The sequence below is a fragment of the Protopterus annectens genome, chromosome 8.part0, assembly GCF_019279795.1.
Source record: "Protopterus annectens isolate FY-2018-M chromosome 8.part0, PAN1.0, whole genome shotgun sequence".
Classification (NCBI taxonomy): Eukaryota; Metazoa; Chordata; order Ceratodontiformes; family Protopteridae; genus Protopterus; species Protopterus annectens.
The window spans coordinates 48751946-48770129 of record NC_056741.1 but is presented as its reverse complement, the minus strand read 5'-3'; the positions used below and the strand labels follow the sequence as shown (position 1 = coordinate 48770129).

The 18184-nt window shown below is 47.3% G+C and overlaps 1 protein-coding gene across 1 annotated transcript in view; it reads right to left on the bottom strand.

Moving 5' to 3' along the window:
• ENO2 (enolase 2) overlaps nucleotides 1-18184 on the bottom strand; it is a 477844-nt gene that overhangs the window by 133481 nt on the left and 326179 nt on the right. The window contains exons 7-8 of the mRNA XM_044079597.1: nucleotides 5291-5513; nucleotides 4257-4454 (exon numbers count right to left, since the gene is read on the bottom strand). Coding sequence (XP_043935532.1) covers nucleotides 4257-4454; nucleotides 5291-5513 — 421 coding nt within the window. The remainder of the gene's footprint in view (nucleotides 1-4256; nucleotides 4455-5290; nucleotides 5514-18184) is intronic.

Below are 18184 nucleotides of genomic sequence, written 5' to 3'. Positions count from 1 at the left end.
AACGATCTTGACATCTTGGATCCTCTCTGTGTGCTAGCTAGCAATGCAGCAAGTTATATAAGGGTTTACACCTAGCTCAGAGAGTTTGGCAACAATGCCTGAGTGGGGTATTGTTTCAAATGCCTTAGCCACGTCAAGATACACAGTATAGACTGTTTTACCCTTGTCCAATGTCTCGGTGACCCTCTCAGAGAAGTCTACCAGGTTAAGTAGACACAACCTTCCCTTAATAAAGCCAAACTAGGATGGATCCAGTGTCTGTAAGTTTCCAATGCTCTTGTTTAGCATTTCCATGATAATCTGTTCCATGGCTTTGCATATTAGGCTTGTTAGATTGATGGGTCTGTAGTTCCCTGGGTCGGTCGATGGTCCACCCTCATGATGGGGAATGACTGTTGTGGTCCTCCATTCACGTGGAACATAGCCTGTTTCAAAGGCTGTACCTGAAGACTGCCTTAGGTGATCCTGACAGGTTATGTTTTAGACTGTTCAGGAGGCAAAAGGGGATGTTGTTGGGACCCATGGAGGTGGTGTTCTTGGCCTTAGTGAGTGCTGCCAGCATCTGGTTCCTGCTGGTAGCTGGGGGAAGTATGTTGGAGGGAATTTTACCTGGTGGAGCTGGGTGGGTGGGGAGTGATGTTTGAGATGAATTTATCAGCCAGTAGATTTGCTATGTCACCTTGATCAGTATAGGTGGCACCATTCACCACCAGTTCAACACACTATTGTGAGTTACTTCTGAGGTTCTGGACATAGCTAAAGAAGGCCTTTTGATTGTCCTTAACCTGCAAGGCTATTTTGACCTCATAGTTGGCCTTGTTGGACTTAATTAAACCTCTAAGTTTCTTGTATAGTTATATAAGAGGGTCTATGTCAATTATTCGAATGCTTAAAATGTCGAAAGTTATATGGTCAAGACCATATGTTCGACATTTCAAGTGTTCGAAGGTTGAATTTTAACAGTGCCGTACAGTGCAGAATGGGAGAATTTAACTTTTCTGCACTGAAGTGCGGTCTCGGAGTTGGTATATTTAAGTAGGGGGTGTGGGGGGGTGCAGGGGGGGGCTTGCTCCCCTGCTCGCACTGTTAGTGTATTTTTTTTTTATTAGATATATATCGACCATATGGTCTCGACCATATGGTATTCGACATTTTGGAAGTTCAAATATTTGACATAGACCCATATAAAAGAACACTGTCTTTAAGGAAGTTACTTTTCCTGATTTTTCCCATGAGTTTCCTTCTTTTATTATACACCCTGTTTAGGTAAGGATTCCATCAGAAGGTTTTGTTTTTAGTGTTTGTTTGGATTTATTTCTGGTAGGTACAGCAGCCTCTATGCAGCCATTCACTTGTTTGTATAGTGACTCTGAATAATTCTGCATAGGTAGCTATAGTCACAGGGTTGGATAGAGCCTTGAATTTTGAAGAACTGTTACTTAATAGAACATAGTTTGCTTTTGAATAGTCCCTAACAGTTGCTGGTTTACCTGAATTTTCTGGGTTGATTTTTACTTCAGCTGAGACAGCCTTGTGATCTGACCTGACTAGTGGGGACATATTCCGGGGTGTTTGTGTTAATAAAGTCCAGGAAGCATTGTGCCTATGAGTTTGAGGCAGTGTACATTTCCCAGTCTATAGAGGGGTAGTTAAAGTCACCCCTGAATAGGGTCTTTGGATGGATGGTGAGCACCTCTAGTAGGTTTAGTAAGAGTCATGAAACTCTAGGGGCATAGCTGGTCATCTGTAGATAGCTGTGATATAGTGTTGGACCTCGGACCTCGGACCTTACCTATGATGATTTGCACGTGGATGAGCTCCATAGCATCATCCTGTTTAACCAACCTGGAGGTATATTTGTTGATAATGTCGATCAAGACACCACCACCTTTAGCCTCAGTCTGTGCTGTTGTTGGTCTAAATGTGTGCAATAAGAGGTAGCTTTGCACTTCCGGAGTACTTTCTATGGCTGTAAAGCAAGGCTCGGTCACATCACAGAAGTCCACATTCTCCAGACTGAGGAAGGCTTCAAGGATGTGATTTTTTTTTTTTTTTTTCTTCAGGCTCCGAGCATTGAACAGTAACACCTTAGGGTTGATTGTAGATGTTTTCATTATGTTGGTAGTTTTGTCTTTTTGGCATTGCCTAAAAAAGGCTCTAAGGGTGGATAAAATTTTAGCCGATATTTAAAAGCCTAGGAGAGATAGGTGAAACCCATCCTTGGGAAAGCAACATGGCCTTTTGACCATGTTCTCCCATGCTGAGAGATATTGAATCTCACTGGAGTAATACCAGAAACTAAGCCAATCATTAAAATCAACCATTTTATGTTCATACTGAGGTGTCAACCTTGGTGAAGTTAGAATGGTGCTTAGTACAAGGCTCGTACCTGTCTGTGTCACATATTCCAACAGATTCATCATGTCTCTTTTCATATAGTCCAGTGAGGTGTGTCTCAGGTCATTTACACCCACATGGACTATGACAGAATCATGCTGGTATCTGGGGTGCAGTAACCTGAGAGCGTGCATGACACTGTAGATCCTGGCTCCAGATAGGCAACTAACCATTATCTTCTTCTTGTCTAACCTGGTGAGTGGGGCATCAATGTGTCACACAATGGAGTCTCCAATAACAAGAGTATTAGGTGAAGTGTATGATTGCCTAATGTGCTTTGCACTTGGGGCACCACTAGGTGTTGGCTTATGTGAGATGTTTGGTGTTGCTTTAGTGATAGCTGAGGAGCAGTGTGGCCATTAGGTGGCTTTGGAGGTTTTTGGGATTTGAGAACGTTTTTTTAAGTGCCTCAGAATAAGACATCTGTGTGTGTGTGTGTGTGTGTGTGTGTGTGTGTGTGTGTGTGTGCGCGCGTCTGTGTGTGCGCGTCTGTGTGCGTGTGTATGCGTGTGTGTGCGTGTGTGTGCGTGTGTGTGTGTGTGTGTGTGTGTGTGTGTGCTGTGAACACTATTTGTGAGGGATGTACTGTGGGTATTCCTGACAACTTTGTTTGTATGCGAGAGTTCTGCCACCAAGGAAGCTGTGTGTTTACATCTCTCATATACTGTTTATTTATTTTCTTTAATGATTAACTAGTTGTCTGAGAACATGAGACAATTGTTAATTGCCCTAGGATGCCCAAATCTATGAAGCTGACCACAGAGATATTTGGAAATGTGTCTGATCCTGTAATAGGGTTGGCTGTTTAGGATTAAGTATTGGTTTTAATAGAGGTCTCCGAGAGTTTCTGGGATTAAGGACAAGATGTTATATAAAGCTAGGATATGGAAGTGCTATTCAATGCACAATCTAGCTGCGTTAAGCTTATTTCCACACAATGCCACACTGTTTAACAGGTTCCAGATCTAAGCCAACTTTATAGGTAAATTTTACTGTCTAGGTTTTTTTACTACACAGAGCACTGCTAGCTACCATTGTACAGAGAAAAAAAGCTTGAAAATTGCCCCCTATGCCTTCTAGTCAATAATCAGACATTCTTTGAGCTTCCTGCACTGCTTTCCAACTCAGAGACCAGGTAAACTCATCTGCCACAAGATATCTGATCCTGGAATTTCTCAAAGTAAAAGCACAGCAAAAGCAGCTCTCAAGTGAAGATTAAAAACAACTAACAACTAACAAACAACTAAGATCCTGTACAATTTGACCTTCTGCAAAGAGATTTGGAGCCACACAGACTACAAAAGCCAACAAACAGAGAACTCTTTTTGCCATAAAATTAAGTAAATGCTTTAAAAAAGATCAAAAACAGTGGTGATCAGAGTATAAAGCAAGTACAAGCGCACTTAATCAAGAACATATTCTGTTAGCTTGGATGGCTCTGGATGCAGTTGAAACACTGGAAACGTTTTGCAGAGTTCTTTGTAAGTGAACAAAGAGACTTGCAACTTCCCTGGTTTATATTAGAGATCATTTACTGTATCTAATGTTTACAAACCAGCTCTCTTAGTGACAACAACACATAGTGACTGGGCTGTGACAATGGTTAGAGCTTCCCACATAACCCCCTTTTAGTACTAGTCGTGATTCCTGTATCCTGACCCCCCCATATCTAGTGTCCCTTTACCAGCACCAGTACCTCCCAGCACTTAGAACTCTAACATCTTGTGTATAGTACGACAGATCTTCGTAAGCTCTGTTTGTGTGTGTATGCTGAAAGTGATCTCTTTTTATTTCTGGAAGAATGAGACATTGGACTCAACACAAACTGATGAATATACTTCCCTGCTCCCTTGTATTACCTGGATAGTCACATACAAAGCTCTGGTACAGGTCCGCCAGCTCATCAGGTGAGATGTATCGGCTGGGATCATCTGGAGATTTGAAATCCAAGTCGTATTTCCCATCACGATAGAACTCTGATGCAGCCACGTCCATACCGATCACAATCTTGTCGGTGTAGCCAGCTTTTTCAATTGCGTTCTTGAGGAGTTCAAGAGCTGGTAAGGAGCAAATGATGAACACTTTCACTTTAGAAACAAAATTAGCAGTTGAAGCTCAGGAGCATTACCAGTACAGCTTACTGTTTTGATGACTTATTAAATGTGTCATTCCTTTCAGGTTAAAGAAAGGTAATGTCATATTTGTCTTCCCCACCAAAAATAAAACAGTAACAACAAAATATGTTATACATAGTAAAGGAGCGCCACATGCTGCTCAATGGAGGTACTGCAACTAATTTATATGGATTAAATATCTGCCTCAATGAAGAATACAAACACACAAACCTTCTAAGTGAAGTGCAAGGTGAAGGCCCACAGCCCCACACACATGCACACGCACACACACACACACACACACACACACACACACACACACACACACACACACACACACTCGTGCGCACGCACATGCACACATGTGCACATACACACATGCACGCGCGCGCGCACACACACACACACACACACACACACACACACACACACACACACACACACACACACAAATCAATGCACACAATGTGCCCCAGTAAAGTAGCCATTTTCTTCTCATTTGTGACTCACATTTGGTGGGTTAAGATGGATAAATAATACACTGTTTATTTACAGAACCAGTGGCAGTTTTAAGTTGCAAATTGCAGACTTGTATACATTCTCCCTAACCAGCAGATGTCATTCATGGCATGAGGTTAGCGCAGCGTTGCTGTTATGACAATGGCTAAATTCCCAATTCACAGTCAAGCTAGGGAAGTACATGCATTAATTTTGCAGTCCCACTCTGACTCGTCATGAAATCTGTAAACAAATTTGACGATTTTCAAAACATTTCTCACCTTCACTATTCTCTAGAATGTTTGGGGCAAATCCACCCTCGTCTCCAACACTGGTGGCATCCTTGCCATATTTGTCTTTGATTACATTCTTTAAGGTATGGTAGACTTCTGCACCGATCCGCAGGGCATCTCGCAAACTTTCTGCACCAACAGGCAAAATCATGAACTCCTGCATGGCTAGCTTGTTTCCTGCATGAGACCCACCATTGATGACATTAAAGGCCTAAAATTAGAACCAAAGTGTAATGGTCATTAATTGACATCAGAAGTATTGTTTGTACAAAGTTATAAAGATTAGAAACCCATGTGTGTTTGTCTATTTATTTGATGACCCTGTAGATGGGCTAATTCTGATTTTACTTTTTACATAATATAGTTATAGAATCAAAAATGCAGAAGTGTGGGAAACATGCTACAAAGGTAAGAATGAATGATAAAATTTATAAATACGCAATTGAAACAACTACTCTTTAATATACCAGGACCTTTTTGCACTGGAAATGAGGCCCATAGTGTGCTCTTAAAGTCTCTGTTCCACTCTTTTTTCCTAACAGTCTGCACGGTTCTTTTCATAGGTTCATAGGTTGGTACTAGGCTATTGGCCCTAGGGCCTATACAAGCCTAGCCACAACAATTCCCTGGCTATTTCTTCCCACACTATTTATTTCCCTGGACCCCTGTCTAGCAGAGCGACTGATGTGATCCTCGGGGTGAATTTCCTTTCTCCCATCCAATCATCAAGGTTCCTTTTGAAGAGGGCCAAAGAGGTGCTCTGCTCGACATGTATGGGCAGTCTATTCCAGAGTCTGGGGAGTCTCTGGGTCAGGAACCTATCTTTCCAGCATGTTTTGTTTATTGTGATGACAACATTTAGATCCCTGGAGCGTGTGGCTCTGAGGGATTGAGATTTCTTTAAGTGAAGCATGTCCAAAAGCTCTGGGTTTGACATGGCCTTGTATGTTAAACAGAGATTGCCTCTGAGTAGACGATATGCGACAAAGTATAGCTGGAGTTTTTTAAGGCGGTCAGCATAGATCATCTGCTTTAGGCCTGTGATTCTTTTAGTGAGGTATTTCTGCGGCCTTTCCAGTTGTTGCAGATGTCTTGAGAGGTACATACCAAACAGGGCATTGTATTCTATAATGGGTATAACGAGGGATGAGTACAGTGGGACAATGACCTCCTTTTTTCTGGATGAAAAGCCCTTAGTGATGAGGTGTGCCACACAGAAGGATTTCCTGACTGTTGTGGTGATGTGGTTACTGAAGGTGTGACCACTGTCCACCTGTGTCCCTAAGTCTCTTATCACACTTTCGGTGTTTAGTGTACTGCCACCTATGTGCTAATTCATGGGTACGTGTTTTTTTCCCAAAAGGGATAACTATACATTTCTTGGCATTGAGTTTGAGCCCATTGTTCTGTCACCAAGCATCTGTTTCTGTAAGGCCCTTTTGTAGAGTATCCACATCATTTGGGGATTCAATAATAGCTCCCAGTTTGCAGTCATCTGTGAACTTTGTTAGCCAGAGTCCCTTTGTGTTGGCCTGTACTTTAGAAAAGTAGATGCCAAACAAGTGAGGTCCCAGGACTGAACCCTGAGGTACTCCACTTGTCACTTGTCTGGAGCTGGATTTGGAGTCAGCTACTTTTACAGTGTGAGTTTTGTCAGTAAGTCAGTTGGCAACCCATCGAATGACGTAGGGATTAATGCCCAGCTTAGTAAGTTTATCTATGAGTCCAGAGTGGGGGATGGTGTCAAAGGCTTTGGCGAGGTCCAGATAGGCTGTGTGGACTGCCTTACCCTCGTCCACGGCTCTGGAGACTGACTCAAAGAAGTCAATCAGGTTTTTTTTGCGTGACTGAGCATTCATCTCCTCCATCTGTCTTCATGCCAAAGAGCTGCATAAGCAGGTAAGTGTGCCAAGCATTTTTCTCATGAAAAAATACTGACAATACCGATGTTTCTTAGCTGTACTCTAGTCATGCTAAACTGTATTCACATTGCCATGTAGTTCAATGCAATGTATTTGCATCTACATTGCAGTTTCTTCTTTCTTCACATGATATTCTGTAGCTTCTTTCTGTATTGATTTTACACTTGAACTTTACTGAGTCCTGCCTGAGATTTTTGACTTAATTTCATATTTTGTAAGCACTGCAAAGTAGGGATATCTTTATAAGCAGATCTGGAAATAAAAGCAGGACTGTAGCTAGGTCATCTAGCAACCTGTGCACATCCCCCCTCATTAAAGTTGGTGAAGAAAACAAAAAGTCTTCTTGTACTAAAGAACAAAAAATAATCGGTACCATGTTGTTTCTACTAATCACTACACAGTGAACTCTTTGTGCCGTAAATGCAGTATAGGCATTCATTTCTGAAGCTGGTCCTGCACTTACACACCCCTACTGACAGCTTTTACCCAGGGCAGCCTAGGCCTTCATTTCTGAAGCTGGTCCTGCACTTACACACCCCTACTGACAGCTTTTACCCAGGGCAGCCTAGGCATTCATTTCTGAAGCTGGTCCTGCACTTACACACCCCTACTGACAGCTTTTACCCAGGGCAGCCTAGGCATTCATTTCTGAAGCTGGTCCTGCACTTACACACCCCTACTGACAGCTTTTACCCAGGGCAGCCTAGGCATTCATTTCTGAAGCTGGTCCTGCACTTACACACCCCTACTGACAGCTTTTACCCAGGGCAGCCTAGGCATTCATTTCTGAAGCTGGACCAGCACTTACACACCACTACTGACAGCTTTAACCCAGGGCAGCCTAGGCATTCATTTCTGAAGCTGGACCAGCACTTACACACCACTGCTGACAGCTTTTACCCAGGGCAGCCTAGGCATTCATTTCTGAAGCTGGACCAGCACTTACACACCCCTACTGACAGCTTTTACCCAGGGCAGCCTAGGCATTCATTTCTGAAGCTGGACCAGCACTTACACACCCCTACTGACAGCTTTTACCCAGGGCAGCCTAGGCATTCATTTCTGAAGCTGGACCAGCACTTACACACCACTACTGACAGCTTTTACCCAGGGCAGCCTAGGCATTCATCTCTGAAGCTGGACCAGCACTTACACACCCCTACTGACAGCTTTTACCCAGGGCAGCCTAGGCATTCATTTCTGAAGCTGGACCAGCACTTACACACCACTACTGACAGCTTTTACCCAGGGCAGCCTAGGCATTCATTTCTGAAGCTGGACCAGCACTTACACACCACTGCTGACAGCTTTTACCCAGGGCAGCCTAGGCATTCATTTCTGAAGCTGGACCAGCACTTACACACCCCTACTGACAGCTTTTACCCAGGGCAGCCTAGGCATTCATTTCTGAAGCTGGACCAGCACTTACACACCCCTACTGACAGATTTTACCCAGGGCAGCCTAGGCATTCATTTCTGAAGCTGGACCAGCACTTACACACCACTACTGACAGCTTTTACCCACGGAAGCCTAGGCATTCATTTCTGAAGCTGGACCAGCACTTACACACCACTACTGACAGCTTTTACCCAGGGCAGCCTAGGCATTCATTTCTGAAGCTGGACCAGCACTTACACACCACTACTGACAGCTTTTACCCAGGGCAGCCTAGGCATTCATTTCTGAAGCTGGACCAGCACTTACACACCCCTACTGACAGCTTTTACCCAGGGCAGCCTAGGCATTCATTTCTGAAGCTGGACCAGCACTTACACACCCCTACTGACAGCTTTTACCCAGGGCAGCCTAGGCATTCATTTCTGAAGCTGGACCAGCACTTACACACCCCTACTGACAGCTTTTACCCAGGGCAGCCTAGGCATTCATTTCTGAAGCTGGACCAGCACTTACACACCACTACTGACAGCTTTTACCCAGGGCAGCCTAGGCATTCATTTCTGAAGCTGGACCAGCACTTACACACCACTACTGACAGCTTTTACCCAGGGCAGCCTAGGCATTCATTTCTGAAGCTGGACCAGCACTTACACACCCCTACTGACAGCTTTTACCCAGGGCAGCCTAGGCATTCATTTCTGAAGCTGGACCAGCACTTACACACCCCTACTGACAGCTTTTACCCACGGAAGCCTAGGCATTCATTTCTGAAGCTGGACCAGCACTTACACACCACTACTGACAGCTTTTACCCAGGGCAGCCTAGGCATTCATTTCTGAAGCTGGACCAGCACTTACACACCACTACTGACAGCTTTTACCCAGGGCAGCCTAGGCATTCATTTCTGAAGCTGGTCCTGCACTTACACACCCCTACTGACAGCTTTTACCCAGGGCAGCCTAGGCATTCATTTCTGAAGCTGGACCAGCACTTACACACCCCTACTGACAGCTTTTACCCAGGGCAGCCTAGGCATTCATTTCTGAAGCTGGACCAGCACTTACACACCACTACTGACAGCTTTTACCCAGGGCAGCCTAGGCATTCATTTCTGAAGCTGGACCAGCACTTACACACCCCTACTGACAGCTTTTACCCAGGGCAGCCTAGGCATTCATTTCTGAAGCTGGACCAGCACTTACACCCCTACTGACAGCTTTTACCCAGGGCAGCCTAGGCATTCATTTCTGAAGCTGGACCAGCACTTACACACCACTACTGACAGCTTTTACCCAGGGCAGCCTAGGCATTCATTTCTGAAGCTGGACCAGCACTTACACACCCTACTGACAGCTTTTACCCAGGGCAGCCTAGGCATTCATTTCTGAAGCTGGACCAGCACTTACACACCCTACTGACAGCTTTTACCCAGGGCAGCCTAGGCATTCATTTCTGAAGCTGGACCAGCACTTACACACCACTACTGACAGCTTTTACCCAGGGCAGCCTAGGCATTCATTTCTGAAGCTGGACCAGCACTTACACACCCCTACTGACAGCTTTTACCCAGGGCAGCCTAGGCATTCATTTCTGAAGCTGGACCAGCACTTACACACCACTACTGACAGCTTTTACCCAGGGCAGCCTAGGCATTCATTTCTGAAGCTGGTCCTGCACTTACACACCCCTACTGACAGCTTTTACCCAGGGCAGCCTAGGCATTCATCTCTGAAGCTGGACCAGCACTTACACACCACTACTGACAGCTTTTACCCAGGGCAGCCTAGGCATTCATTTCTGAAGTTGGACCAGCACTTACACACCCCTACTGACAGCTTTTACCCAGGGCAGCCTAGGCATTCATTTCTGAAGCTGGACCAGCACTTACACACCCCTACTAACAGCTTTTACCCAGGGCAGCCTAGGCATTCATTTCTGAAGCTGGACCAGCACTTACACACCCCTACTGACAGCTTTTACCCAGGGCAGCCTATGCATTCATTTCTGAAGCTGGACCAGCACTTACACACCACTACTGACAGCTTTTACCCAGGGCAGCCTAGGCATTCATTTCTGAAGCTGGACCAGCACTTACACACCACTACTGACAGCTTTTACCCAGGGCAGCCTAGGCATTCATTTCTGAAGCTGGTCCTGCACTTACACACCCCTACTGACAGCTTTTACCCAGGGCAGCCTAGGCATTCATTTCTGAAGCTGGACCAGCACTTACACACCCCTACTGACAGCTTTTACCCAGGGCAGCCTAGGCATTCATTTCTGAAGCTGGACCAGCACTTACACACCCCTACTGACAGCTTTTACCCAGGGCAGCCTAGGCATTCATTTCTGAAGCTGGACCAGCACTTACACACCACTACTGACAGCTTTTACCCAGGGCAGCCTAGGCATTCATTTCTGAAGCTGGACCAGCACTTACACACCCCTACTGACAGCTTTTACCCAGGGCAGCCTAGGCATTCATTTCTGAAGCTGGACCAGCACTTACACACCACTACTGACAGCTTTTACCCAGGGCAGCCTAGGCATTCATTTCTGAAGCTGGACCAGCACTTACACACCCTACTGACAGCTTTTACCCAGGGCAGCCTAGGCATTCATTTCTGAAGCTGGACCAGCACTTACACACCCCTACTGACAGCTTTTACCCAGGGCAGCCTAGGCATTCATTTCTGAAGCTGGACCAGCACTTACACACCACTACTGACAGCTTTTACCCAGGGCAGCCTAGGCATTCATTTCTGAAGCTGGACCAGCACTTACACACCCCTACTGACAGCTTTTACCCAGGGCAGCCTAGGCATTCATTTCTGAAGCTGGACCAGCACTTACACACCACTACTGACAGCTTTTACCCAGGGCAGCCTAGGCATTCATTTCTGAAGCTGGACCAGCACTTACACACCACTACTGACAGCTTTTACCCAGGGCAGCCTAGGCATTCATTTCTGAAGCTGGACCAGCACTTACACACCCCTACTGACAGCTTTTACCCAGGGCAGCCTAGGCATTCATTTCTGAAGCTGGACCAGCACTTACACACCCTACTGACAGCTTTTACCCAGGGCAGCCTAGGCATTCATTTCTGAAGCTGGACCAGCACTTACACACCACTACTGACAGCTTTTACCCAGGGCAGCCTAGGCATTCATTTCTGAAGCTGGACCAGCACTTACACACCACTACTGACAGCTTTTACCCAGGGCAGCCTAGGCATTCATTTCTGAAGCTGGACCAGCACTTACACACCACTACTGACAGCTTTTACCCAGGGCAGCCTAGGCATTCATTTCTGAAGCTGGACCAGCACTTACACACCCCTACTGACAGCTTTTACCCAGGGCAGCCTAGGCATTCATTTCTGAAGCTGGACCAGCACTTACACACCCCTACTGACAGCTTTTACCCAGGGCAGCCTAGGCATTCATTTCTGAAGCTGGACCAGCACTTACACACCACTACTGACAGCTTTTACCCAGGGCAGCCTAGGCATTCATTTCTGAAGCTGGACCAGCACTTACACACCACTACTGACAGCTTTTACCCAGGGCAGCCTAGGCATTCATTTCTGAAGCTGGACCAGCACTTACACACCCCTACTGACAGCTTTTACCCAGGGCAGCCTAGGCATTCATTTCTGAAGCTGGACCAGCACTTACACACCCCTACTGACAGCTTTTACCCAGGGCAGCCTAGGCATTCATTTCTGAAGCTGGACCAGCACTTACACACCACTACTGACAGCTTTTACCCAGGGCAGCCTAGGCATTCATTTCTGAAGCTGGACCAGCACTTACACACCACTACTGACAGCTTTTACCCAGGGCAGCCTAGGCATTCATTTCTGAAGCTGGACCAGCACTTACACACCCTACTGACAGCTTTTACCCAGGGCAGCCTAGGCATTCATTTCTGAAGCTGGACCAGCACTTACACACCACTACTGACAGCTTTTACCCAGGGCAGCCTAGGCATTCATTTCTGAAGCTGGACCAGCACTTACACACCACTACTGACAGCTTTTACCCAGGGCAGCCTAGGCATTCATTTCTGAAGCTGGACCAGCACTTACACACCCCTACTGACAGCTTTTACCCAGGGCAGCCTAGGCATTCATTTCTGAAGCTGGACCAGCACTTACACACCACTACTGACAGCTTTTACCCAGGGCAGCCTAGGCATTCATTTCTGAAGCTGGACCAGCACTTACACACCACTACTGACAGCTTTTACCCAGGGCAGCCTAGGCATTCATTTCTGAAGCTGGACCAGCACTTACACACCACTACTGACAGCTTTTACCCAGGGCAGCCTAGGCATTCATTTCTGAAGCTGGACCAGCACTTACACACCACTACTGACAGCTTTTACCCAGGGCAGCCTAGGCATTCATTTCTGAAGCTGGACCAGCACTTACACACCACTACTGACAGCTTTTACCCAGGGCAGCCTAGGCATTCATTTCTGAAGCTGGACCAGCACTTACACACCACTACTGACAGCTTTTACCCAGGGCAGCCTAGGCATTCATTTCTGAAGCTGGACCAGCACTTACACACCCCTACTGACAGCTTTTACCCAGGGCAGCCTAGGCATTCATTTCTGAAGCTGGACCAGCACTTACACACCACTACTGACAGCTTTTACCCAGGGCAGCCTAGGCATTCATTTCTGAAGCTGGACCAGCACTTACACACCACTACTGACAGCTTTTACCCAGGGCAGCCTAGGCATTCATTTCTGAAGCTGGACCAGCACTTACACACCACTACTGACAGCTTTTACCCAGGGCAGCCTAGGCATTCATTTCTGAAGCTGGACCAGCACTTACACACCACTACTGACAGCTTTTACCCAGGGCAGCCTAGGCATTCATTTCTGAAGCTGGACCAGCACTTACACACCACTACTGACAGCTTTTACCCAGGGCAGCCTAGGCATTCATTTCTGAAGCTGGACCAGCACTTACACACCACTACTGACAGCTTTTACCCAGGGCAGCCTAGGCATTCATTTCTGAAGCTGGACCAGCACTTACACACCACTACTGACAGCTTTTACCCAGGGCAGCCTAGGCATTCATTTCTGAAGCTGGACCAGCACTTACACCCTACTGACAGCTTTTACCCAGGGCAGCCTAGGCATTCATTTCTGAAGCTGGACCAGCACTTACACACCACTACTGACAGCTTTTACCCAGGGCAGCCTAGGCATTCATTTCTGAAGCTGGACCAGCACTTACACACCACTACTGACAGCTTTTACCCAGGGCAGCCTAGGCATTCATTTCTGAAGCTGGACCAGCACTTACACACCACTACTGACAGCTTTTACCCAGGGCAGCCTAGGCATTCATTTCTGAAGCTGGACCAGCACTTACACACCACTACTGACAGCTTTTACCCAGGGCAGCCTAGGCATTCATTTCTGAAGCTGGACCAGCACTTACACACCACTACTGACAGCTTTTACCCAGGGCAGCCTAGGCATTCATTTCTGAAGCTGGACCAGCACTTACACACCCCTACTGACAGCTTTTACCCAGGGCAGCCTAGGCATTCATTTCTGAAGCTGGACCAGCACTTACACACCACTACTGACAGCTTTTACCCAGGGCAGCCTAGGCATTCATTTCTGAAGCTGGACCAGCACTTACACACCACTACTGACAGCTTTTACCCAGGGCAGCCTAGGCATTCATTTCTGAAGCTGGACCAGCACTTACACACCACTACTGACAGCTTTTACCCAGGGCAGCCTAGGCATTCATTTCTGAAGCTGGACCAGCACTTACACACCACTACTGACAGCTTTTACCCAGGGCAGCCTAGGCATTCATTTCTGAAGCTGGACCAGCACTTACACACCACTACTGACAGCTTTTACCCAGGGCAGCCTAGGCATTCATTTCTGAAGCTGGACCAGCACTTACACACCACTACTGACAGCTTTTACCCAGGGCAGCCTAGGCATTCATTTCTGAAGCTGGACCAGCACTTACACACCACTACTGACAGCTTTTACCCAGGGCAGCCTAGGCATTCATTTCTGAAGCTGGACCAGCACTTACACACCACTACTGACAGCTTTTACCCAGGGCAGCCTAGGCATTCATTTCTGAAGCTGGACCAGCACTTACACACCACTACTGACAGCTTTTACCCAGGGCAGCCCTAGGCATTCATTTCTGAAGCTGGACCAGCACTTACACACCACTACTGACAGCTTTTACCCAGGGCAGCCTAGGCATTCATTTCTGAAGCTGGACCAGCACTTACACACCACTACTGACAGCTTTTACCCAGGGCAGCCTAGGCATTCATTTCTGAAGCTGGACCAGCACTTACACACCACTACTGACAGCTTTTACCCAGGGCAGCCTAGGCATTCATTTCTGAAGCTGGACCAGCACTTACACACCACTACTGACAGCTTTTACCCAGGGCAGCCTAGGCATTCATTTCTGAAGCTGGACCAGCACTTACACACCACTACTGACAGCTTTTACCCAGGGCAGCCTAGGCATTCATTTCTGAAGCTGGACCAGCACTTACACACCCCTACTGACAGCTTTTACCCAGGGCAGCCTAGGCATTCATTTCTGAAGCTGGACCAGCACTTACACACCACTACTGACAGCTTTTACCCAGGGCAGCCTAGGCATTCATTTCTGAAGCTGGACCAGCACTTACACACCACTACTGACAGCTTTTACCCAGGGCAGCCTAGGCATTCATTTCTGAAGCTGGACCAGCACTTACACACCCCTACTGACAGCTTTTACCCAGGGCAGCCTAGGCATTCATTTCTGAAGCTGGACCAGCACTTACACACCACTACTGACAGCTTTTACCCAGGGCAGCCTAGGCATTCATTTCTGAAGCTGGACCAGCACTTACACACCCTACTGACAGCTTTTACCCAGGGCAGCCTAGGCATTCATTTCTGAAGCTGGACCAGCACTTACACACCACTACTGACAGCTTTTACCCAGGGCAGCCTAGGCATTCATTTCTGAAGCTGGACCAGCACTTACACACCACTACTGACAGCTTTTACCCAGGGCAGCCTAGGCATTCATTTCTGAAGCTGGACCAGCACTTACACACCACTACTGACAGCTTTTACCCAGGGCAGCCTAGGCATTCATTTCTGAAGCTGGACCAGCACTTACACACCACTACTGACAGCTTTTACCCAGGGCAGCCTAGGCATTCATTTCTGAAGCTGGACCAGCACTTACACACCACTACTGACAGCTTTTACCCAGGGCAGCCTAGGCATTCATTTCTGAAGCTGGACCAGCACTTACACACCACTACTGACAGCTTTTACCCAGGGCAGCCTAGGCATTCATTTCTGAAGCTGGACCAGCACTTACACACCACTACTGACAGCTTTTACCCAGGGCAGCCTAGGCATTCATTTCTGAAGCTGGACCAGCACTTACACACCACTACTGACAGCTTTTACCCAGGGCAGCCTAGGCATTCATTTCTGAAGCTGGACCAGCACTTACACACCACTACTGACAGCTTTTACCCAGGGCAGCCTAGGCATTCATTTCTGAAGCTGGACCAGCACTTACACACCACTACTGACAGCTTTTACCCAGGGCAGCCTAGGCATTCATTTCTGAAGCTGGACCAGCACTTACACACCACTACTGACAGCTTTTACCCAGGGCAGCCTAGGCATTCATTTCTGAAGCTGGACCAGCACTTACACACCACTACTGACAGCTTTTACCCAGGGCAGCCTAGGCATTCATTTCTGAAGCTGGACCAGCACTTACACACCACTACTGACAGCTTTTACCCAGGGCAGCCTAGGCATTCATTTCTGAAGCTGGACCAGCACTTACACACCACTACTGACAGCTTTTACCCAGGGCAGCCTAGGCATTCATTTCTGAAGCTGGACCAGCACTTACACACCACTACTGACAGCTTTTACCCAGGGCAGCCTAGGCATTCATTTCTGAAGCTGGACCAGCACTTACACACCACTACTGACAGCTTTTACCCAGGGCAGCCTAGGCATTCATTTCTGAAGCTGGACCAGCACTTACACACCACTACTGACAGCTTTTACCCAGGGCAGCCTAGGCATTCATTTCTGAAGCTGGACCAGCACTTACACACCACTACTGACAGCTTTTACCCAGGGCAGCCTAGGCATTCATTTCTGAAGCTGGACCAGCACTTACACACCACTACTGACAGCTTTTACCCAGGGCAGCCTAGGCATTCATTTCTGAAGCTGGACCAGCACTTACACACCACTACTGACAGCTTTTACCCAGGGCAGCCTAGGCATTCATTTCTGAAGCTGGACCAGCACTTACACACCACTACTGACAGCTTTTACCCAGGGCAGCCTAGGCATTCATTTCTGAAGCTGGACCAGCACTTACACACCACTACTGACAGCTTTTACCCAGGGCAGCCTAGGCATTCATTTCTGAAGCTGGACCAGCACTTACACACCACTACTGACAGCTTTTACCCAGGGCAGCCTAGGCATTCATTTCTGAAGCTGGACCAGCACTTACACACCACTACTGACAGCTTTTACCCAGGGCAGCCTAGGCATTCATTTCTGAAGCTGGACCAGCACTTACACACCACTACTGACAGCTTTTACCCAGGGCAGCCTAGGCATTCATTTCTGAAGCTGGACCAGCACTTACACACCACTACTGACAGCTTTTACCCAGGGCAGCCTAGGCATTCATTTCTGAAGCTGGACCAGCACTTACACACCACTACTGACAGCTTTTACCCAGGGCAGCCTAGGCATTCATTTCTGAAGCTGGACCAGCACTTACACACCACTACTGACAGCTTTTACCCAGGGCAGCCTAGGCATTCATTTCTGAAGCTGGACCAGCACTTACACACCACTACTGACAGCTTTTACCCAGGGCAGCCTAGGCATTCATTTCTGAAGCTGGACCAGCACTTACACACCACTACTGACAGCTTTTACCCAGGGCAGCCTAGGCATTCATTTCTGAAGCTGGACCAGCACTTACACACCACTACTGACAGCTTTTACCCAGGGCAGCCTAGGCATTCATTTCTGAAGCTGGACCAGCACTTACACACCACTACTGACAGCTTTTACCCAGGGCAGCCTAGGCATTCATTTCTGAAGCTGGACCAGCACTTACACACCACTACTGACAGCTTTTACCCAGGGCAGCCTAGGCATTCATTTCTGAAGCTGGACCAGCACTTACACACCACTACTGACAGCTTTTACCCAGGGCAGCCTAGGCATTCATTTCTGAAGCTGGACCAGCACTTACACACCACTACTGACAGCTTTTACCCAGGGCAGCCTAGGCATTCATTTCTGAAGCTGGACCAGCACTTACACACCACTACTGACAGCTTTTACCCAGGGCAGCCTAGGCATTCATTTCTGAAGCTGGACCAGCACTTACACACCACTACTGACAGCTTTTACCCAGGGCAGCCTAGGCATTCATTTCTGAAGCTGGACCAGCACTTACACACCACTACTGACAGCTT